This window comes from Cyprinus carpio, chromosome A17 (assembly GCF_018340385.1).
Source record: "Cyprinus carpio isolate SPL01 chromosome A17, ASM1834038v1, whole genome shotgun sequence".
In the NCBI taxonomy this organism is placed as follows: domain Eukaryota; kingdom Metazoa; phylum Chordata; class Actinopteri; order Cypriniformes; family Cyprinidae; genus Cyprinus; species Cyprinus carpio.
In genome coordinates, this window is record NC_056588.1 from 6022514 (window position 1) to 6048045 (window position 25532).

At 36.5% G+C, this 25532-nt stretch overlaps 1 protein-coding gene across 1 annotated transcript; it reads right to left on the reverse strand.

The window, feature by feature from the left end:
• Positions 1 to 25162, reverse strand: LOC109065101 (nidogen-2-like). Its single transcript, XM_042773706.1, has 20 exons — positions 24865 to 25162; positions 24063 to 24365; positions 20320 to 20561; positions 19174 to 19661; positions 17855 to 18004; positions 16649 to 16894; positions 16091 to 16291; positions 15448 to 15675; positions 10218 to 10364; positions 8682 to 8810; positions 7202 to 7327; positions 6888 to 7115; positions 5082 to 5306; positions 4755 to 4924; positions 4539 to 4668; positions 4245 to 4416; positions 2150 to 2307; positions 1859 to 1982; positions 1362 to 1471; positions 1 to 467 (listed from the first exon to the last, which is right to left on the reverse strand). The coding sequence occupies exons 1-19, from the start codon at positions 25066 to 25068 to the stop codon at positions 1363 to 1365; spliced, it is 3780 nt and encodes a 1259-aa protein (XP_042629640.1). The 5' UTR covers positions 25069 to 25162; the 3' UTR covers positions 1 to 467; position 1362.
• Positions 25163 to 25532: the final 370 nt, after the last annotated feature.

The following is a 25532-nucleotide window of genomic DNA, read 5'->3' on the forward strand; positions in this document are numbered from 1 at the left end:
TAAAGTTGTCAGTCACATTTTATTGTTATAAATATCACATCTTACAAAAGATAAAAAGGATATAAAAAAAAATTAAGGTTGGTAAAAGACCACTTTGGGTAGTACTTTTTCCCCCAAAGTATTATTTTAGTGTATTTAAAAACATTGAAATTACAACTAAAGTCTTAGGGTATTTATTTTTTAATTTTTTTTTTTAGGTTTTTTAACAAAAAGTCACATATAAAAGTACAGTAGAAAGAAATGAGGTACAAAACAAATTTACAAAACTATATTTTTAGAAAATATTCCCGCTCTCATGTTTGTAAATTTGCACTTTGGCATTGACGGTGACGTTCGTCGAGACTTGCAGGTTCTGTGATCGGCTCTCTTCTGAGTCCACGTGTCCGTCGCGATTCCCACAGCACAAGCTCTCCAAACTCTCGCCCAAAATAGCACCATGTAACGATGGCTCTGTCATTAGCGTCTCCCTATAACACAATTCGTCGGAAATCCTTAGAAAGCCACGTTTGGGCAAACACGACAACATGTCTTTTTCTACTGGGGGAAATTGCCTGCTTTCATATGCTGGTACAGATATACAAACACCTACTGTAAAGAACCGACATGCTTTGAAGTACCAGTGTGACACCAGTGTTTCATCGCCGCTGTTAAAACTACAGTGATTTGGCAGCAGGTGCTTTGTACTTTTCTCTTAAGTGCCTGAAGCTGACAGCTCATGTCTGAAATATGTTATCCTGTTATTTGCTGAAAAACAGGTCATCCATGGTTTTCTACACTGTAAACATGATGTGCTTTTAGGTGTATGTGGACAAATACAGACACTTTAGAAAAATCTGTCTCGGGCTGTATTTTTAAATCATAAATCTTTTTTTTTATTCACTAAACTACATTAGGAGAAGTCCATTGGAAGCATATACAGAGTACTTCAATATACCATTCAAAAGGTTTGGGTTGGTAAGATTTGTATGTTTTTGAAAGAAATCTCTTATGCTCACCAGGGCTGCATATATCTTACCAAAAATACAGTAAAAACAGTAATACTGCAAAATATTATTACAACTTCAAATAACTGCATCCTATTTTAATATATTTTAAAATGTAATTTATTTATTTGAATAAAATAATTTATAAAACAAAATGTATCTTACTCACCCAAACGTTTGATTAATTTTTTATATATATATATATATATATATATATATATATATATATATATATATATATATATATATATATATATATATATATATATATATATATATATAATAAAAATAAAAATATGCATGGAAAATGTATTAGACAAAAGCTTACATACATTACCAGTACCTTATAGTATAGTATAAACAGTGTATAAGTAGTACCTTATAAACAGTGTGGAGGGGCGACTGTAATGCCATACAAATGAGACCTCTGATCAGGCAAGTGCTCATCTGTTGACTGCTTATCTCGACTGAGAGCGATGACCCCATCTCTGAAACACCACAAAAGAAAATGAGATTAGTCATTTTTATAACAATTTCATTAATAAAGAGACCGTACTATTCAACTTTAACTGGACCTCACAAGAAACATGAATAAGCTCCAGGGCTTCTGTTCTTAAGTTGTTCACAGATAACAATAACTTTTATAAAGATAAAAAAACACATTATCTACTCTGCTTGATGTTCTGGATTCTTTGTATTGAGTGTGAATGGAAGTGAATAGAGCACAAGATCTAGTGTGACACAAAATTGAAGTGAAACAGGCATGAAGGACTTTTTTTAAAATGTAATATAGCAACATTCATGAATAGAACTATTTCAGATTAGGATTCTGGTGGTCATATGGTCTTGTACATGCATGTGCTGTGCTGCTTTACCTCCTCCAGTCTGTGTAATAGTAGTGATTGGCGAAGGCGACCATGCTGAAGGGGTAGCTTAGGTCACTGTGGACCACACGTCTCCCTGTCCCATTAGGTGATATACACTCAAGGCGCTTGGTTCCTGTCCAACACAAAAAAAGAGGTTATTAATGAGCTTTTTCAGTGCCTGTCTGATATCTTGGTATCCATCTAATTCAGGTGCAATGGTATGCAAAAACTAGCCTACATTGTAAATGGTAAGTTTGTAAACTGGTAGTTTATAGTCTGGGTTTTGAGCGAGGCACATACCTGCATCGGCCCAGCAGACCTGGCGTGTGGTGGAGTCATAAGTCAAAGCATTGGGCAGTCCGATGCCATCCTGTACCAGGACTCTTCGGTTTTGTCCATCCACAGAGGAGCTCTCGATTTTAGGAGCTTCCCGGTTCCAGTCAGTCCAGTAGAGTGTTCTGTGTAAAGATTGGAAAAATTCTAAATTATCTAAAATAGATCTTATTATTATTATTCTTTATTCAGAATGTATTTTTATATAAATATATAAATAATTCAAATATATAATTTTATAAATGTAATTATATTTTTATTAAATTGTAATGATACATAAAATATATAAATATAATTCTAAAATATAATTTTATAAATGTAATTATTTTTATAATTTTACAATTATAATTTACATTTGAAATATAATAATTATAAATTATTAAAAAATAATTACACATTATGCAAACTCAAAATTTTGCCTTGCCATTACAAGAATATACAAACAAATATATAAAGATAACCCTTATTTTAAATTGTAATAATATTACAATATTGTTTTTACTGTTGTTATCATCTTAATTATTTCAAACTTTTGACCAGCCAAGATATTTGCATTTGATGCGTTACATTGAAATATAAGGCTTTTGACATGGGTGGAAAGATGACACACAGTTTAAATTTTATGCAAGTGTTGAATTTCATGTTTTCCTGAATCTAGAAAAACATACAAAACGCCTCTGCTCTATTTAGCATTGATCTAAACAAGATGTTTAAAGCAAGGCCTATGAGAGAATCTCAGTCCCTCAGGAAATGGTTAATATAACAAACTTACACTATGGCTAAGGTGAATCACTCAAAAAAAAAAAAAAAAAAAAAAAAGGTTTACTTATGTCTCTCCCTGAGGATTTAGAAGCACAAAATCACAATTTCAGGCTATTTGAAGTAAAAGATATTTATAAGACCAAGCAGAAAATCAGCTGACAGTGCAATTTTACAAAACTGCTTGTATAATTAAATATTTGTTTCATAAAATTCTTGACTAATGCACCAGACTTCAACCCATATGGCCTGTTAATCGGAACCATCACCTCATGCATGCATTTTTGTGTGACAGCAAAAACAAACTAGCAATGCAGAGCAAATCACAGCACCAACAAACACAAACACATTAGCGGCTATTCTCATGGCCCGTGAGGTCCTCGTTATATCTCCTGTTCTCCACCCTAGTTCAGTTGCTCCAGATGTTGCAGATGGCTGTGTTTGTGCACGTTGCCAGACACTGAAGCAATGCTAACATCTGGGCCAATCTGTAGCCTTGCCCTCTTATTTTCTCTGCCTCCCATACACATTCTCACTCTCTCGCTTCTCTGCATGCCTTCCACTGTTCTCTTGCTTCCGCTCAATCACACTCTTCACAAAGCAGATAACAGATTTTAGGTTTTGAAGCGCTCATGTAAAAAGGAAGCATGGGAAGCTGATGATGGAGGGGAAATGAGGGTTCATTAAAGCAGCCAATTATAGGATCAGTTAAGCAGAGATGCCCCTTTTAATGGTTTTAATGCTAAGTGATCCAGTATGCTCAAAATAAAAATACAGAATGTATAAAAGATTAAAAAAATATATTCTTCTTCTTATTAAAAAATAATGCTTAAAAAATGCATTGAATGAAGAATTGGTGGCATCTATTTGAGAAACTAAGATGCATTAGATTTAAGCATGCAACATTACTTCAGACCTTGCAATGAATATGGGCAACAGGATATGATATGCTCTAGAGTTTCTGTTTATAAAAAAAAAAAAAAAAAATAATGGTTTGATTAAAAGAAATAATAAAATAGAACTATACAGTATATATATAGGATATAAACATCACAGATTGACCTCTTGGCAAAATCCATAGAATTAAAACAGCTTGGGTTGTGTGTGTGTGTGTGTGTGTGTGTGTGTGTATTTTTAAATTGTTTATATTTTATATTTATAGATATTATTAATATTTATTCAGAATGTATTTTTAAAATCTAAATAAATATGAAAAAATGTACAAAAATAATATGCAAGATAGCAAAGATATATAGCAGAATGGCTCATAGTTTGATATCTTTAAGCAATCTGAAGCACATACCCTGTACGGGAGTCCACAACGATGGCTCTGGGATTTACTAAATCTGTGTCAAACAGAACACGCCTGTCACTTCCATCAAGGTTCGCTGTTTCAATCTTATCTGATGTGCTGTCCACCCAAAACAGTCTCCTACGGGCGGCATCTATAGCAAGACCTTCAGGACTCGTCAGAGCTGAAAAACAATATATTATATTATATTATATTATATTATATTATATTATATTATATTATATTATATTATATTATATTATATTATATTAATCAGATTTGAATAATAATTCAAAACAAACATACCTGTGTTGATGATAATCTCAGGTTCTGATCCCGGTTCCAGACTGGCTCGACTGATTGTCCGTCCAGCCAGATCCGACCAGTAAACTTTCCTTTCTCTGCAGTCATAATCAATGCCGACCACTATAGAGCCCTGAAAGAGTAAACAGGAGAGAATTAGTATTTCTTTTCTCAAAGCCACAGACTTCAGTATTTCAATCAATAGTGTGCAAGTCTCACATGTAGAGCAAGCAGCACTGAAGATCTCTGCTTGTCCATCTGTGTGCCATTGAGAGGCAAAACCCCAATCTGTTGGCCCTGGGCATAGAGCAGGGACGTGCCTGTTGGAGGTGGGGTCACATCTGGGCGTGGCAGAGGGTGCATGGTGGGAGGGGCCACAGTAGGTATACCTAAAAGGTGGCAGATCATTTTATCTTGGAAATACAAATCATTTTGTTGGCCCTTATTCTAAATGTGAACATGAGAATGTAGATGTCCAAGCGTTAAACCATTTAACCAGTGTTTTTTCATGAGGAAACTCTGGGTTTCACAGCAAGCGTCACTCACAGGCAGGTTTCACAGCATCGTGTGAACGGGTTCCTGGTACTTCCCGCCCGTTTTGGTCCACACACCAGCAGTAGCTGCTGTCTCCGTAGCACTGAACTGGGTTGAACTCCCCGGCAGAGTCACACTGAGGTAGATAATGGTGGGATTCCGGCTGGCCTCCATATTGCTGCAACAGACTGGCTCTCCAGCGCTCACAGACCGTCTCTGGATGCTGGGTTGGAGTCACTGGGTGTCAGAGGAGAAACCAGGAGCATATTACAGCACAATATGGGGATATTTATCCATAACCAATAAGAGATTAATCAAGTGAACAATGAAAATTGCCAATGACTAATCCAGCATGAAAAAAATAAAAAACAAGTATTTTTAAAGGGGCACTGGGTGGAAAATTAACTTTTACATGGTGTTTGCATATAAAGGTGTCTTAGCAGTGTATGGACACATCCACCCTACGATGAAAAAAGTCCATTCACTCCTTTTTTTTTTAATCCCCCAAAAAACCTTAACAGTCTCAATTATCAACCCGTTTAGATTTTCTGAGCAGTATGACATCATACTGCTCAAGCCCCGCCCACGACCGCTGATTCCCGATATCAGAGCCACTGAGGACGCAGTGGATTTGTTTTGGTTTTGATATTAATGTGCCACCAAATACACAAAAATCAGAAGAGAGGCGTGGAGTGAGCAGTAGCTCATTATCATTTAAAGAGACATGCACCGAAATAAGAAGCTGTGAACAGAGCTGTTTTTGACCAGGTAAAAAGAATTGTTTTACATGACCATTGAGGAATTTTAACCAAAGTATGTTACAGACATTTCATGAAGACCATAAAGAATCATACCAACTTATGAAAAATGGGCATTCGATGTCCCCTTTAAAGATATTTTACAAATTTAAACTACTGAATCAGTTTTATGATGATGATAATGATGAAGATAATAATAAATATATTTTTTAATAATTTAAAATAACATTTTTATAATTAAAAATATTTATGAATAATCTAGTATTTTAATGATTGTTGATTACATTATTATTAATAAGAAATATATTATTTTAAAATAATTTAAAATATATAAAATAATAATAATCTAAACCTGAACCTCATACCAGTGTATTTTCTATGTGTTTTCCGTTTCATATAATCTAATTAAATCATCTAATGAAAGTTCCAAAGCATCTTTCCTTCTTCGTCAGTGTCATTTTTGGCTACAAAACAGCGAGATGAAATAGGAGGCATTTCTAACTATGGTGAGAAGAGGACACATTCATTGGCGGTGTTGAAATGGACTAAACTTGCTGCTCATATTTTCCTCCTGCTCTGTAATCTGGATAAACACAGGGCAGACTGGACTCTGTAAGCTCTGCTACAAATTAGAATGATTACTTACACATGATGTGAAACTACTTAGCGAATAAGAAAGCCTATAATTGACAAACAACAGCATGGTGTCCATGTCAAACATGTTTTAGACTTGTAGCCCATGCAAAAGTTGGTGCTACAGTGGTGTTCTACTATGGTATTCTGGTATGTATATATGGCTGTAAGGTAAGTCTATGGGATTTTATTAGCTTTTTTTTATTGTTCACCAATACCAATTTGTAAGTTTGATTGCTTAAAGTAGCTCCACCATTCACAGTGAAATCCCAGTAGACCAACATCCCTCTCCACATAGCTGTATATATTCGATTAGCTGTGATTGTATAGTTTTATGTGTTGTTTTGGTCTTATTTAGGACTGAAAACTTGTTTCATACTGGAAACTTGGTATGAAACTGGAAACACTATGTGTGCAGCTGTCGTACCAGGCTCGTCACAGTTTATTCTCGGGGCTCCGGGTGGAGTTCGGGTGCCCGCTCTCTCCTGTCCCCTACTGTCCACACACCAGCAGTGACCTGTGGACCCGTGGCACTGCTGCGGCCTGTACTGACCCTCCTCATCACACTGAGGGATGAAAGCTCCTATCAGAGGTACACCACCATTTCCACTCTGAAGACTGTCTCTGTGCTGCTCACACTGAGTCTTGGGACGACCTTCAATGCAAATGAACCAGATATTATAGAATTTGGGACTTTACTTGAATAAAAGAATGTTTAAATCCAAATCTGCAAGCAACTACCATTTTGAGGGTGGCACAGAAATCCATCTCCATGGTATCCCGGTCGGCACTGGCACTGGAAAGATCCCGGACTGTTTGAGCACAAGGCATGGGTGTGGCACGGCTGGTCACGACACTCGTCCACATCTGCACGTACCACAAAACACAACGCTCACTCTGTAACTCAACAAGCACCGCATTAACCGCTTTCTCAGGATGTTAGTCAGAGTCATACTAGCTATTGCCCAAATGGCTCCAAACTCCCACTATCCCGTCAAAGACCAGAGTGCACTGAACAGGAAGAAGAAGAGTTAACTGTCCTATGACCCCTTGTGTTCTTCAGCTGCTCGTCTCCTACGCACATTCCCTGAGTGAGGACATTGGGTCATTGTTTCAAAATACCCTCCCTTCCCCAGCATCTCTGGTTACCCATGCCTCTCTCCGCACTGCAAACCCTTCACCTACAGCATTCAGCTGAGAGAATAAGCCTGTGATTCACCAACACTGACAGCACGCAACTCAGACTGAGTCACATATAAACTGATGACCATGTTCTTAGAAGCTATTTTAGATATACTGCATACTGTGCAATATAGTATGTGGAATAGGACAGCGTAGAGTATAACAATAAACATTTAAGACGCTAAGCAGCATCCAGTTTTTATCTTGGAAAATAAGTTAAAAAGGTTGGTGTTGCTCATCAAGGCTGCATTTATTTGAACAAAAATACAGTGAAAACACAGTAATATTGTGAAATATTATGACAATTTAAATTAACTGCCTTCTTTTTAAATATATTTTAAAATTGTAATTTCTGTGAATAAATTACTGCAGCTATTACTTCAGTCTTTTTGGTTCTCAAGAAACATTTTTGATTATTTTGAATGTTGAATACAGTTGGGCTGCTTAATATTTTTGTGGGCACTGTGATACATTGATTAATAGAAAGTTCAAAAGAACGGAATTTATTTGAAAACATTTGTAACATTACAAATGCCCTTACTGTCACTTTTAATCAACTGAATGCATTGTTGCTGAATAAAAGCATTACATTCATTCAAAAAGGTAATAGGTGAAAGGTAGTGTATTTTGCATAATTTTAATGAGATAATATTAATATTTAAAAGATTTTAATAATTTATATTAAATAATAAATAACCAAAACAAATAATAAGTCAAGAAATAATGCTATATGGACATTCTATGAGTAAATACTGTATTCTGCAGACAGAGTAGTATAGTTTGTATTATATACTTCCAAACAAAGCCATTGACAGATTTATTTAAGATATGAACACAGATAACTTTAGGTCTTAGACTTTTATATGTTTATATACTGTATTATGTAATGTAAATAAATTAATTAAATAATTAATTACTTCAACTGTTTGGAAATTTAATTTTCATATTGTAATTTTATATGTATAATTGCATGCCATTTTTTTTCATTCAAAGCTGCGTTGTGTAGTGTGCAGGAAGAGTTTGTTAAGATGTATCTTACCCTGACATGTCCGGCCATCAAATCCAAACTCGAATCCGCTCTCACACTGACAGCGATGGCTCCCAGGCAGGTTCATACAGTAAGAATGAGCACCACAGGAGCTCAGACCTTCTGCACACTCATCCACATCTACAGAGAGAGAACAACTGCTCAATTACGACCTATAACGCTCTGCTCTTAACCAATAACACTACAATATTCATTGTTTTGGTGTGCATCAAACATGTCAGTCAGGTGCTGGAGAGATAAAGCATGTCTTGAGATCCTGCCATTTGTGAAGACAGAGAAATATAGCAAGGGATCTCGTCCCTGTCGGAGTGCGTGGGAAGAGGCCTGAGGCTCTGGGTGGGCTAAGAGCTGGTCAGCAGGAGAACTGGTTTTGATCATTGCTAATTACAGGGAGGGTAAGGAACACACGGCCCCCCTCTCTCTCTTGATTTTTCTCTGCTCTCTTTCCTTGACCCCCTTATTATCTACTCTAGAGTGAAGAGTTCAGACAGGTGATAAAATTATCCTCTAATAGGAACATGATGCCTTAAAACAAACACATAATCAATTTTTTTTATGGGTGAATCCAGTGATTTAAAACAGCTTATGTTAAGTTTACGCAAATGAGCTTATTAATGTAATAAAAAAAATGATCCACAAAATTTCTTGTTTAGAAACTGTCAGCATTATTTTGAATCATTCATCTTGTTTGTGATATTGATATGCAATATGCATTGCTCCATAATGCTCTCTCATCCAGAATGTTCATTTTTACTGTATGTGCAAAAAAGAAAATGTCATTTTTAAATCGGTATCAATTTGTTCCAAACAACCTGTTATAAAATAAACAGCTACGACCTCTTATTTGCTTTGTGAATCAGTTCAAACAACTAAAAAAAAACTGATCTCAATGCAGACATCATTACGTCTCTGTCAAATATCAGCTGGATTAAGGGTCTCAAGAATAAAACGCACATCTGTATGAGTACATAGGGAGTTTTCCGGAGGGAAGGGGTGATTTGCTCTCCCTCCTCTTTAAGTGAGGAAATATCAGGTGGTCTGAGCCCCCCCCCAACAAGCTTAAAGCTGAGGATGTGGCCTCTGCGTGTGCAGCTCAAACAGAAATGCCACAGAAACGTGTCTTCGCTTACAAATCTTCCCCAGACTCACCACAACCCCACAGATCTCCCACATTCCACCTAAAGAGTGTTTAGTCTTTCTGTTGTTTGGTTGGTAACTGTGGGAGGAAGAAGATGAGAGACAGCAGATGGGGGGAAAGACCCCTGGACACGTTCATGATTCTGAGGGTTTCCTCTACTTTGCGTTTGACTTATTGGATAGGAAACGTCTGGCTACGCTAATGTACTACAGTGGTGATGACCTCACCTCTGAGCGACCTGCAATGTTGATGTTACGAAGATGCATGGCTCTAATGAAGGAAGACAAATGTTTTGGGTTTTTACCAAAGTATTCCAGACCATGGACTGATTAAACAGAGTGTCAAGGACCTGGAATTGAATTTACAGCTTTCCATATAACTTTTCTTACCATAACAGTTGCGACCATCTCCTCTGTAACCTGTGGCGCACTGGCACAAAAACAGCTGTCCCTCGGCCGGCACACACTGTGCGGTTGTGTCACAGTCATGATTTCCAGAGTAACAGGGATTCACGTCTTCGGGCTCTGGGTCTCCAGCTGCGAAAATATGTGAAGGCAACCAAATTATAAATAGGAATGCAACAAACTGAGCTTATGTCACTACAAATAACTTCTTATGTAATCTCCATGGATCTCAACTAGACCAGTCCCATAGAAAGCAGAGTGAAACACTTCCATAAAAGGGGGCCAACAGATTTTAATAGTTAAGGCTCATTTACACCAAGGACTATAACATTAACAATACAATTTTATTAATTGTTCTAATCCTGTGAGAATAAGAAAGTCCACAACCTCGCTATAGTGATAACGACACACAGGAACAATACTATTGGCATCACTTTCTGAACAAATTTTTTCCAGCTGATGATCAAAAGAAACAACAAGCCAATAAGGAACCACCTAACTTAAAAATAAGCTGAGCATTTAAAATGGGAGAATACCATAACCAGATATACAAATAAACATAGAAAGCAATATTACTGATAGAAGACATGAAGTTAAAATGTCTTGATGGATTTGTTTATTACAAATAAGCAGCTTTTTGCTTCACCAGATGTTAACTGATGGACTGGAATCATGTGGATTACTTGTGAATTATTTTGATGTTTTTATTGTTTGTTTGGAATATGAAACTTTTCTTCACAATTTGTTGAATGGGATCCATTGTTGAGCAATTGATGTAATGCTAAATTTCTCCAAATCTGATACGATGAAGAAACAAACTCATCTCCATCTTGCATTGCCTGATGGTGAGCTATTCCTTAATTCCTTAACTGTTCCTTATTGAGGGGAACCAAAAATGGTTCTTCTAAGGCATCGCTGCAAAAATCCCCTATCAGAACCTCTGTGTATAGTGATTTGTGCCTGTTTATAATACTGACTGATTGTATTGCTGTTTACTCAAGATATCGGTGGAAGTATACTCTTTGAGATCATCAATGAAAGTGGATATTTGTGAGTGTTATAAAACTACAGACCTTGAGAAATAACGAGTCTTTGTGATAAACGTGCATTCACAGGTGTTCACATACGGAGAGGTGTGAACACTTTGCTTCCCAACAAACCTGTACGATTTAAAATGGTCTTTGGTTTGACCTTTGAGGACAAAGTTCTTGACCTGGAAAACACAACACCTTTAAATGGGTCTTAAAACTCAGGGTGGTTCACACACCATTACTACAACTACAAGTGACATTACAAAACCTCTTAGACCAAGACAACAGGACTTCATTGTGCTCTTACCCATTCGGCCTACCATGAGGGACCCATTGTTGGGACCCTTGGGCCATGTGGACTACCTTCACCCCACCCAATGCCTACTCATCACACATTAAAAACAGCTTGATTTCCTCACCCCAGGCCAGGGACCAATTTGGCCAATTATCAAAGGCAGACAGGAAGACTTTTGTTTGAAGTGAGGGAGAACGAGAAAGACGGTCCCCTTTAAGGTGACTCCACAGGGGAGGGGAGAAGTGGAGAGAAACTACAGGACAAATGTTGCCAAAGTGGCTCGGGGATTCCTTTCAACTTAGTGCTAATTAAAGGGACAGCAGCAGACCAGTGGGGCGGGGGGCTGGTTAGCATGAGACTTTGAGGAAAACGAAGGGGTGGATGGACCAGGTGGGAAACTGCTGTCGCAAACGGGAGAGAAACACTCCTTCTGTAGTTCACAAAACAATGTCAAGAGTGTGATATGGGGGCTTGTGGAGCTAAGCCCCATTAAAGGTCCAGAAGAAACAGAAAAGCAATTGAAAGTCCGAACACACTGACCATCATTGTTCGACACATTCATTTGAACAAACCCAAGACTCATGCATAATTTGATTTACACAAGTAGGACATGTTTCTAGACCAACATCCATCCATGCTACCAAAAACCCTGTCGTTGAGTTTTACCGTTTTCGAAACCATTCAGCCGATCTCCAGGTCTGGCAGTAGCACTTTTAGCTTAGCATAGATCACTGAATCAGATTAGACCTTTAGCATCTCGCTCAAAAATTAACAAAGAGTTTAGATATATTCCTATTTAAAACTTGACTCTTCTGTAGTTACATCGTGTACTAAGACTGATGGAAAATTAAAAGTTGCGATTTTCTAGGCCAATATGGTTAGGTACTATACTCTCATTCCGGCGTAATAATCAAGGAACTTTGCTGCCATACCATGGGTGCAGCAGGCGATAAATGGCAACAAAATGTTGCAATAATTAAAATCTTAACTTTCAGGTAAAATAGAGATATTGCTTTTTCATGCTAGAAATTAGTTTGACTAGCCTGGAAAATACAGTGGGATTTGCTGCTTAAGAAGCAGAATGAATCATATCATCGATGTATGAGTGATTACATTGTTTCAAGCATTTCTATAGCTCACACATTAGAATCATGGTGCTCACAACGCCAAGGTCATAGGTTTGATTCCCAGGGAATGCATGAACTGATAAAATGTAAAACTTATAGAATAGATAAGAGCTGGGTTTGCTTGACAAGAAAAAATCTTTTAGGCTGTTGCCAAGATGGCCACCAAGTGAACTGACTTGCCTTAAAGGGATCATGAATGAATTCCATCAGCCCAGGTTGTGGGTAAAAAACTTCATTAACCACATTAGACTCTAACAGCTGGTCTGAAATGACTGAGAACTGAGATCCAGCTACATACTCTTCATATTCACAGTCAGCAGGACCATAATGACATGATATATGGTCACATATCAGCGTGTGAATCCACCTCAGTCTAATCTAATATCTTAGATGCGTCAGCACTGGTCTAATAACCATATGTCAGTTGTGCCGAACACACTGGACAGAGTGGCAGCTGTGTTTTCCAGCCTCGGCCAGAGGCCATGCATGGCTCTCTTGGATACAAGGATTCCAGGGTGTCATTCTGTTCCCACAACATCACTCCACAACTATTCCTCTACCCACCACCCCATTATGGATACTTTGTCTGAGTGAACATAATAATACCAGCAGTATGAATTTCATCACACTCACAATATAGGTTATATATCAACATCTGGAGTAGATTGTACTCAACAAACACTAAACACTCTCAGAGCGCATGATCTGACCAAAATGCACATCCCTACCTCTAAATATATTTATATATAGATATATACATACAAATAGATAGATATTTGTATCATTTTTATACTAAATGAGGCTTAGCTTATGTTTTTATCCTCTAATGGTGAAGAGTAAATTCATTATGATGCAGTGCAGGCAGGGATGTTCTACCTTCGCATATAAACATTGCAAACGAATGGAAGGTCACATCAGGTTTTGACGATTGTGCAACTCTAGGAAACTGGATCTTATTCGGCCCACGAACTAGATACAACACAGCTGGTGATATGCTCATCAAAGCCCCACTTATCATCCTAAAGTCAACATCTACAGCACCAGCCAGTATCCACAGGGCCGTACAAAGTGCAATGTAATGCACCATCATCCCACTAAAACCTTTTTTGGGATTTACACAGCCTTAGAAGGTCACAAATCGAGGGGTTAAAAAAGAAACGTTTGATTTATTCCTCAAGGGAAGTCGCTGGATAAAGGGATTTGTTACAAATTGCACACACAAAGCCCCATAAAATGCTACAGGCTCACTTCACAGACATAGTTAATTTTAAATACAGTCCTCCTATCTCTCCAGCCCCTGGGTCTACAGTCTAATGCCGGGCTGTGGTAGAATGCAGCAGGTGGTTTGGGGTGGTTATCTTAGACCTCCTATTTTGCATGATGGGATGGCAGCTAAACCTAAGCCAATGTAAGTCCTGTGTGAGAGCCAGACATCTCATTGCCACATCACTCAGCATGTTAATAAAGAAAGTATGCCAAAAATGAGGGTCAGTCTAAATGAAGGATGAGCAGGAGGCCATATACAGGGAGACTAAGTAAGAAAGGTTTTATGCAGATTTTCCACAAAAATTGAGAAGACGACAACAAAATAAACAAAAAGAAAGGCTTTTCCCACACTTGAAACTGTTAAACTAGTATAATTCCAAACCCTGAGTTCACATAATCCTTGGTTATCTTGTTACGTTTCACATAGTTCACCCTGGGATAGTAATTAGTCGTGGATAGTTATGTTTCAGTTCTGAAGTCAGGTTCTGAAAATTTAGAAAAAATATTTCTTTTTGTTTGAAAAAGTCTTAAATAACTGCTTGTCGAATGGTGTAAATGTCACCATGCAAACCACCTTCTGAAACACTACAAAAATAAATAAATACATAAAATACAAGATGAGCAAGTGAATGTTACTGTAACTGCACAGCGCTCATGAATAATTAATTAGGCATTAATTGAGGCACTTTGTGATTGGTTGTCTGTTGCTAAACAAAACATTTGGCTTTGCAATGCAGGATTAAAATATGTGCTAACCCTCTTTAAAAAAAATAAAATAAAAACTAAAAGTAGTCTTAACCCAGGGTTATGAGACCTACACAAGAAATACAAATTCTATACAGATACAAATGCAGATCCTGTCAAATTAAAAATGTTGCTTAAGAAAACTCGTTCTTATATTTCCCTGCTAAAAAATACAAATCTAGCTTAAACAAGACAGCCATTTCCAAGCCTGTACAAACTGGTTTATATTGGTTTCTGCTGGTCGAGCAGATGGACCAGGATAATTATAGTGGTTACCAGCATAGCTTAACTGGTGAAGCATGTTAGCCATGGACATTTTACTATGCCAGTTAATCTAGTTTATAAATGCATCATAAATCTTACTGTGAACGATTCATCTGTGCATATGTTTTTTTTTTTTTTTTAATTGACCTTGTAATGTTAAATCAAAATGTCATAACTGGACCTTCTGGTGTGAGCGACAGACCGACATATTTTGATGTGTTGTTGAATTCTTGAAATTTAGTCTGTTTAAACCCTGCCCCTGCATCCAGTTAACACAAGATGCATTAGTCTCCACCTTACTTTTTTTTTTTCTTTTTTCAATAATCTGTTACACTCAGATATATGTCACATTATGGAAGAAAAAATATGTTGCTACTTCCATTTTAAACCTGACTGGGACATCAGCACTTTCACATCAATACCACAAAATGTGACAACAGTGACTGGTCATTTTGGTGTTTTCAGCTGTAACTGTGCTGGCAGCCTACCTCCGAGAGGGCCAATCTTGTTGGTGATGGCGTATCGAAGGATGCGCTCCTCTTTGACGTACATAACAAATATGCGTTCCATTCTCAGTTCCTGCGTCTCCAGTTCGCTGCGGGGCCCGTGATTGCAGTCCCTGTACGTGATGTTCTGTTTGACCTGGAAAGTGTGCGTCTCCGCTCCGTTTTCAGCGGAGACGACTGTAAACTCACGTACGGAGGTGGAGGTAATCACTGAGAACAGGAAAAATGCAAGAGTTTAGAGGAAAGCAATTCAGAACAAACTTTGGGCTTTAATTTTAGACCCAAAATCCCACAGGATTTGATTGTTAAGCAACCTCATGTTCAACAACATAAGAAATGGCTTTTATTTAGGGTGCATCAAGATCAGACACAGCTTCCTTTAAAAGGAAATAGAGTAGACGGGAGATGTCACAAGATCAATTTTTTTAGCTCACATTTTCTTTTCCTTTTTTTTATAGCTAAGCCATTCTCAAACACAACCTCTCATACCATTTAAAAGTTTGGGGTTGATAACATTTTTTATGTTTTTTGAAAGAAGTCTCTTATGCACACCAAGGCTGCATTTATTGAAGAAACGAAGATGGACAGATATATTTATTCCCCAATTTCTTCCCCCAGAACTTACATGAAGGATAATAATGGTAGGTGTCCTTAAATGGCTCTATCTGCACTGTTGCACCAGGAGGGATGAAGGGAACACTGCCCTGTAAATGAGTGTCCACGTTGAGGTAGTTCTGGTTATCCAAACCCATAGCTGTCTGGACGATGCTGAGACGCTGGTTTCCGGGATAGAAGGTCACATCGGCATGGCGAGTGAATTCGGCACCTGTAAAAAAGAAATGTTCGTTTTCAACATGATTAAAGGCCGTTAAAGAGCGGTGTTGTGCTCACTCATTTTGCTGCAAACAAATATCACAAAATAAGATCCAGATGGGTGATGTGACCCTTATAATAGTGCTTGATGAATATTTAAGTGTTTTTCAAAAAAGAAAAAACAGGCTTTTTCATTCAAAGTGAAAACATATTATTATATAATGGAGCACCTGACTTAAATAAGGGGAAGGGGTTGAGTAGATACGTTGAATATCAGACTAGCAAAGCCCTTAGTGAGAACAAAACCTCTCAGCAGGACAAACATTCTACACCATAAAAGAAGTAAAAAATGAGAACATGACGGCCTCACCGGTGATACTGAAGCCATTTAGGCTGTTTGGTAACTCCAGGGCGAAGAGCCAACCAAATAGGCCTCCAATAGGGGCCATAGGCATGAGGGCCCAACCCACTGGCTCTGGGACCTCACTGATGGCAGTGTACGCTCGTCCGTCACCCACCACGATGTAGGCATGCAGGTTGATCCTGTCCAGCTGCACTGCTGTGCCACCCACCAGTACAGTCCCTCTGACCTTTCCATTCACACGATGAGGTGCACCTGAAGACGAGATAGAGACGAAATCAAAAAACCAAACTCACAATGATTTTTTTGCAAGTATGTGGATATCTAAATAATTCTCTGAGTTGAGAACTAAATCTGAGAGGTTACAATAAGCATTAAATGTACATTCATTTTGGGGCTTCTTTAATTTACAAACTGCTCTCAAAAGCAACAATTTCTCTAGTTACTCAGCTGTTTCAGAGTGGTTTTGGATAGTTTTCCCTCTACATCACCTCCCTCACCGGCCACACAAAGCTCCTACTGTATACACATGCATATCCAACAGCTGAGGAAGCTTTTCCACCGAATATTTTCTCTCAGACACAAATGTCTGTCATTCAGCACAAGCCAGACGTGACTCTTTGAAACAGGGCTCAAGATTTCTTTCACACTTAGTCATGCAGTCGATGTTCACAGGTAAATTACAGTCAAACAAGGCCAATGTGATGTCACTGTCTTGAAAAGATCCTGTTACCCATGCCCCATGAGGGCCGGAGAATGATTCTCTAGGGAAATCCGCTCAGGCTTTCCAAAAGATCAAGTGTTTCCGACATAAAACCTCCCACAAAATTGGTGTGGCTGCCACAACTCTTAATAAAAAGACTATGGAATAAGTTGTGGGTATTACCACAACCAGTTAACACAAGTTTTCGCCTATTACAGACAATTAGCGGCCACTCAGCAGCACACAAGTGGAGCAGTCAGTAAAAGACCAAGTTTAACAGGAAATAACTGTATAGAATTTGCATACCTAAAAGTGTGTGCCAAATCAAAAAAATTTCTGCAAATTCCTTTGCATTACAAAAATATAAATCTTTACTCTTAAAAATACTGTGTTGGAAAGAGAAACACTGGTGATACATCCCCAGAGATGTACTGTAAATGTTTCAGAACAAGGTCATGTTATGTGTGGCTTTTACAACAGCTCTTTTTAGAGCATTCCCGCCGCAGTCTTACCGTTTGGCAGGCAGTGACGGCCGTTGCCGTAGAATCCTGAGCTGCAGTGACAGCAGAAGCCGGTGGAATAGTCTGTGCAGTGTGCGTTCTGACTGCACTGCTGCTGGAAGCGCTCGCATGTCTCTTTATTATCGGTTGAGTAATGGATCACTGCAGGAGAGAGCGGAAAGAGAGACAAATTGCTCTTAAATAGGCTAGTAAAGTCAAACTCAGTCATAAGTCATAGGTTAAACTCCTACACAATCTTCAGTTCTCTCTGGATTGTTTAGATGGATAATTATACTGAATAATAGGAAGTCCAAGCCACAACACTGAATCAAATAATATATGAATCAAAGTAATGGTGCATTAAAAAACGACAGACCTACTTATTGATACTTGCATGACCATATATGGGAATTTTAAGATTTTTGTTTTTAACTAATAAGCTTCTTTTTTTGGCCATTTTTGGAAAATTTTAAAATTAATTTTATACGATATTGTGCAATTAAAACTGTGCTGGTGTAATTTATGAGTCCATTTGCTAAGCTTAAATATTAACTGGAAATTTCCATTAACATAAACAGCATAATTTTTATTAAAATGTGCTCTTAAGTGACAAAAGTGCTTTTAATATTATTCAGTGTATAATAATTATGGATATATTACTGGATAATTGCTAACAGTATTATTTTTATTATTACTTATATACTAATGTTAATCTTTTGAATTAACATTTTTGCAGTTTTTAAGTTTTTATTTTTTTACAGTTTATTTTCATTTTCTTTTTTAAGTTTTATTAATTTTATGTAGTCATTTTTTTATTTTAGTTTTTTAATTAATCATTTTCCGCTTTATATATATATATATATATATATATAGATAGAGAGAGAGAGAGAGAGAGAGAGAGAGACATATATAGAGAGAGAGAGAGAGAGAGAGAGATTTATTTGTGTGTGTGTGTGTGTGTGTGTGTGTGTGTGTGTGTGTGTGTGTGTGTGTGTGTGTGTGTGTGTGTGTGTGTGTGTCTATGTTTTTCATGTAATATTTATATTTTGTTTTATTTCTGGTTTATGTTAATTTCAGAAAAATATTTTTTTTTTTAGTTTTAAAATGAGTTAAAATTCATTTTAATTAACAATTACAACACTGCTAGCTAAACACATGAAGCATACTGTACATAAACAAACATTAGAAACAAGCAAAAGTTACAATATTACTGAGATGGCAACAGTGCTAAGGTACGGTTGGTCAGTAACATTTTTAGGGCGGTGCTTAGCAAAGGTTCAGTTGATTTATATATCAGTATTGGTTATGGATCACAATCATTTAACTCTCACCTCCAGAGTCAAAATCCACTTTCTCCTCAACACTGAACACTTGACCACCAGAAGCGTGAGGTGGGACATCCTTTACACGGTTCGGGTACACCTGCAGAATTGCGTGCTTTGGTAATGGCCGCTGAGGCCGGGTCACGTCCTCGGAGGGGAGATTATGGGGATCCGGTGGAGGAAACGCGCCTGGACCAGACACTGAGGGCTGAGGTGGAGACTGACCAAGGGGCACCTCCTGGTTGAGACGCTCCAGTAGGGAGGAGTCCTGCTCTGGCTCAAGAAACTCCGTTGTGCTGGGATCTTGGAAGTCTGGATCAATGCGATCGTACTCCTCCTCATCTGTTTCTGTGTAGTCTTCATCAGGGAACACAGCATCCAGGACTGGGGGAGCTTTGGTTAAAACAGTCTCATGCTGTGCAGGAATGACATTCTGGAAGGAATATCTGTTTCCAATGTGGAAGAGCCAAACTCCAGGCTCTCCTATGTTTCCTTTTCTGAGGAGAGTTATAATATTACAATTTTAATCATAGAAATTAAAATATTTTAAAATTAATCAAAGAAATGTTTTAAACTAATGTTTTAATTAATTAATGTTTTCTAATATAGTTTAATATAATATATAAAATTATAGTATAATATAAAAAATACAATATTTTAATATAAATTAATAAATGTATCTGAAATAATAATTTAATGTCCTATTTTCAGTGTTTGGAGAAACATACACTATTGTAAGATTAAAAAAAAAAATTTTTTTTGAAAGAAATTAATATTTTTCAGCAAGAATGCATTAAATTGATTGAATGTGACAGTAAAGACATGTTTATCGTTACAAAAGATTTTGTATTCCAAATAAATGCATTTTTTCCAACTTTCTATTCATTGAAGAATTCAGCTTTGCCACCAAAGGAATAAATTACATCTTAAAAATAATATAAAATATAAAAGTTGAAAACAAATATTTCACATAGTTTTTTTTATTTTATTTTTTTATTTTTTATTATGTTATGTTAGATATTTATTATGAACAAACACAAATGAATAACAATCTAATAATAATATAATAATAAAAAAATTGTTTCTGAAAAATTTTTCTGTATTATTCATGAAAGAAAAATGAAAAATGAAAATGGTAATTCCTCTGACGCTTACTGGTAAAGGTTCTTGACGGACTGCTCATTGCTGGTGACGCTGTAGTACGGCCCCTCTGTCCGAGAAAAGAAGAGGAAGGACAGTTCTCCTCTGGTGAAGCCAACACGAGCTGGAAGCTCAATTTCGACATTGTAAGATTCTTTGGGCCGTGTCCCAAAAAACTGCAGGCCATCCTCAGGGTATAGGAAGAGCGCATAAGTATCCTTCTCGTTGTATGCAAGCACCACTTGGAATGTGTTTATCTAGAAGAAAGAAAGAGCATTACTCAGGGCTCCAGAATCTGTGCAGCACTTTAGAAGGTAATAAAACTTTCAAAACCTATCAGCTGTAAATATTCCATTATATACTGTAAATCTATCTAAAATAGCTTACTTAAGAACTTCCTTCTCCTTACTTTTGGACAAAGTGGTCTCTAAAAGATTTGTTTCCAGTGTACATTAATCAGTACTGGAAACCTCGACCATCTAGAACATGGGCGAAATCCAAATATGGTGTTTCTAACAACTTATTACAAGCCTAGTAACTCACCAAAATGTGCCCCCTACAAGGAGTTCCCCACATCAGTACCGTCTCTTCCCCCTTTTGTTGTTTTTCACACTTAGTTTTACTGCACTTAACAGACCACTAAAAAGTCTATTGTCATCCTTGCTCTTGTCAACTATGGGATATTATTATTGTTATTTTACTATTATTTGTATACTTTTATAGTTTTTATTAGTATTAGTTTTTTTTTTTTTTTCATTTTAATAAGAGTTTTAGTTATTTTGTTATGTGCTTTTATTCGTTTTATTTTTTAAATATTTCTATTAAGCTTTAATTTATTTTCACTTCAGTTTTAATTTTAGTAATATGTTTAGTAAACATATTTTAGAAACATTTGTAATTGTAGTTTTTAAGTTTAGGTTTTTCATCATTTGTTTTTATTTAACTTTATTTCTGCTTTGTTTCAATTAAAACATTTTTCATAGTTTTAACAAACAATTACAACACTGATTCTAACTAAAGTTCACTGCCCTACTATCCTTTTCTGCACCTGTAAAACTTGGAATATATATATAATATATAAATAAGGAGGCTTGGTCCAGTTGCTGCAAAAATGGGGAAAGTTACATTACATTTTGATTGAAAATTATTACAAAAATTATTTTCTTTGGACTCATTTCTGAGTAACGACGAACTGTTGCCAATAAGACAATAAATGTCTATTATGACAACAAACTGGGTCTATTCTGATTTCATGTTGACTTAAAGGGATAGTCCACCACACAAAATAAGATATTTTAAAGAATGTTGGTAACCAAATTTGAATTTCGATTGATTATTGTATGGACAAAATAGAATGGAAGTCAATGGGAAGCGAAACCGTTTGTTTCCCACATTCTTCAAAACATCTTCTCTTGTGTTCCACAGAAGAAAGAAGTGCTTACAGGTTCGGACATGACATGAAGGTGAATAAATGATGACATAATTTTAATTTTTGGGTGGACTATCCCTTTAGCAAGATATCCGAATGAAATTTCAACAAGGATATTAAGATGCCCTTCCCCCTTTCCAGTCTCTCACGTACACACGCAGAGGATGTGTGTGAAATTCCTCTCCTCTGTTTAGTAATCCAAGCTGTCCCCGACTGGAGCCATCACCTCCACAAAACAACCCCCCAATACCAGAGAGACAATGCTGCATCTGGCTTTCAGAGAGCCTCGGGCTGCCTCGTTCCCCAGCATGCATCCCTCCTGGATCCCCTCACCCAACCCTGCTGTCTTCAGCTTCAAACTCCTAATTGCAGGACCACACTGCCTCGAAGCAGTGCAGAAAAACACCCATAAACAAGATTGTTTAAAGATGTTATAGTACCAAAAGAAAAATTAGGACCCCACAATGAAGGGGTTTATGGACTTGAGATGGTACTACATCAATACTATTAAAGTAATCATCATCATCATCATCATCATCATCACAACAACAATATTACAGTATTTTCTTTCTTCATAACGCCTTGATAAATGTGTATTTTATATTATATATGCACTACCGGTTGAAAGTTTAGAAGAATTAAGATTTTTTAATGCTTTTGAAGGAATTCTCATATGCTCACCAAGCCTGCATTTATTAGATCAAAAATATAGTAAAAGCTTTCTTTACTTCAGTCTTCAGTGTCACATAATCCTTCAGAAATCATTCTAAAAAGGTGCTCAATTATTAATAATAGTTCATATTATTATCAGCATTGAAAACTGCTTTTTGCTACTTAATATTTTGTGAAAACGGTTATATAATTTTCTTTCAGGATTCTTTGATGAATATAAAAGAACAGAATTATTATTTGTTTAAATATAAATCATTTGTAACATTATACATATCTTTACTGTCACTTTTAAAAAAAAATCAATTTAATGCATCCTTGCCTAACAAAATAATTCATTTATTTTTCTTTTTTAATTTTATCTCAAACTTTTAAATAGTGGTATATCACAGTTTCCACAAAAATATTAAACCTTCAACATGTCTTTAACATTGTTCAACTATAACTCACAATATTACTATTTTACTGTATTATTGATCAAATAAATGCAATTGGTTTGATGGACGCACTGTATTTTATGTCAATAACAATACATAAAAGATTGTTTTCATCTCTATTTTAGACATTATTATCTTTTAGACTATTATTTATTTTTTAGCAATCCTAAATATGCATGATTATATGATTAGTTGCATTTTGGTATTTGCATTTAGCATTGTTCTTTCTCTGCTGACTGCAAGCCTATCAGGACAGATCCAACAGTTGTGAGTCACTGCCTGTGAAATTCCTGATAATATTTACTCTGAGGATACAAACATGAACATGGCCTTATGCAACCTAAACAAGAGAAGAAATGTTGCTTCCGGAACCAGTGAATACCAAATGATAATACTTCATGAGCAGTGCAGCTGTTTCTGCTCAGCTGTCTGGATGAGAGAGCCAAAAAATAAATAAATCTTATATGCACTAGTGCACTTTTATGCACTCCAACTGGTGGATAATGACTCAAAACAAATTGCAGGGCTCTTCTGATGGATATTAGAGAAAATCATTGTTAAATGCAAATAAAATACAACTTCTAATTGTGTATAATTACATACCATAGCAAATAAATTAGGATTCCCATTTTTTGCACTAAAAACAATTTTAATTAATTTTACGATACATTATTGAATTATAAAATATAATCTTTATTATATTACAATATTACATTATATTAATAGATAATATAATCAGAAATAAATGTTTGATTTTAGGGCATTTTGATTGATTTTGTTCAGTTAATAATTCAGGTAATCTGCTTAATGTCCAGTGTAAAATTTGATAGTCATAAAGCTTGACTTGACAACACTTAATGAAAATACTATATTGGATTTAAAAAGCCCATCAGACCACTGAGAAATGCTGTGGCTTTATTCACCTAAAACCTTCCTAAGCATTTCTTTGGTATGTGAGTTGTTAAGAAGATCTAGTTGCTGTGGTGACAGGGACAATTAGGAGCAATTCAGACCCACCAATTGTTCCTGTGAATTGCAGGTAAAATGAAAAGCTCTGGGATAGCAGGTAAGTGGGAGACACTATTGTACATTCAGACCCCCTCTGGGCCTGAGATTAGGACAGAAAACAGATGACCAGCTTTGATAACCCTGGCCTAAAAGGAGCTTGGGTAAAGTCAGACCTTCAGGGTCAGATTTGGTACCACTATTAGCAGTTCTCTTACCCGACTGGATGGGCTAGAGCTGCGGGTGACCTCCTCGTAAGCTGACACATTCTCCCAGGTGGCGATAAAGGCATGAGTTGGGGTGAACGTGGCATCTGGAAAGCCTCTCTTGACATCCGCTTCTGCCCGCTTCAGCACAGTAGGAGACTCCGTCTGCCGGTAGAAGATGGATCCCTTTCCTTTGCTGGTGTCAATGTCAGCCAGGAAGGGGGCGATGACAGGGAAGTCAGTGGGGAAGCCGTCATCTACATACTGCTTCTCCATGGGAAGATCCTGAGTTGAGATAATTCCATTGGTGGCCACCTGGAACGAGACACAAAACAGAATGTTTATTGTATATTATTATATAATTCTGGGGTCATATTCTAACATTTTATTTTTAACATTTTATTTACAATTTTTGAATAAAATCATATTTACAACTTACAGCAATAAGCTCATTGCATTGACCTAACTCTTACATTTAAACTTATAAAAAATAAACTTCTAAACTTTTCAATTATGAAAATTTTAATAAATAAAGGAATTGCAGACATTATTGACACAAGTTATACAGACATTTAATACAAATTTTACATAACATAATAATGAAAATATTTTTACAGTTTATTCATATTGCCCGAGGGACATGCTCATCACAAACAAACAAGAAATCCTTTTAATATTATTATTTTTGGCTTATGTTTATTATTTTTGGCTTCAGGTATTTAGTATATATACTGGCTTTAATTATATATATTGTCTTTTATTATATAGATAGATAGATAGATAGATAGATAGATAGATAGATAGATGTACTCACATATAAGTTAGTGAAGGACGTCTCATAGAAGTACATTGGTTTGGTGAGCGTGGTCACTTCAGAAGTCTCATCGTCCCCTTCTTGCAGAGTTACATCGCCGTAAAACATCCCATATGGATAGATGTCATGTCTGTGAATGGCTGTGACATGCTGAACTGTCCATGAAAGCTGTAAAAAGAAGAGCGCTATTTTGTCCCACGTCATTTTAATGAACAGCTGTACACATGCAGCTCTTATTCAAGCGGCACACTCCGTTTGAATGAGTTGAGTGCGCGGTGATGTTGGTGATGATGGGAAGTTTGTGATCCAGGCATTGAACGGGAGGGACTGTGGGAGGTCACGCGGACGACGATTGGCTGACGGGTGACACACGGGACACCAAAACTTGTAAGAGAAGACTTTGGAGGAAAAGAAAATCTTCATTTATTTAATGCAAAATGTAATCATTTATTCAATGTCGAAATTTAGTGGGAATTATGTTATGTTCTTGTTATAATATTTCTATAAATACAATTCTATGTAGGCTATGTCATATAATTTGGATTATAAATATAATTATAATATAATGTAATAATAATAATAATAACATCTAATAAAATATATTAAGTGAAATATATGATTGTTTGTTTTAAGTTTTATTTTATTAAATTATTAATAAATTATTTGAC

Coding starts and splice junctions, on each gene's coding strand:
- LOC109065101 (XM_042773706.1), bottom strand. CDS start 25,068: ATGACGTGGGACAAAATAGCGCTCTTCTTTTTACAGCTTTCATGGACA. Junction 16,895..17,854: donor CCGTCACTGCCTGCCAAACG/GTAAGACTGCGG, acceptor TCTCGTCTTCAG/GTGCACCTCATCGTGTGAAT. Junction 8,811..10,217: donor AGATGGTCGCAACTGTTATG/GTAAGAAAAGTT, acceptor CTCTCTCTGTAG/ATGTGGATGAGTGTGCAGAA.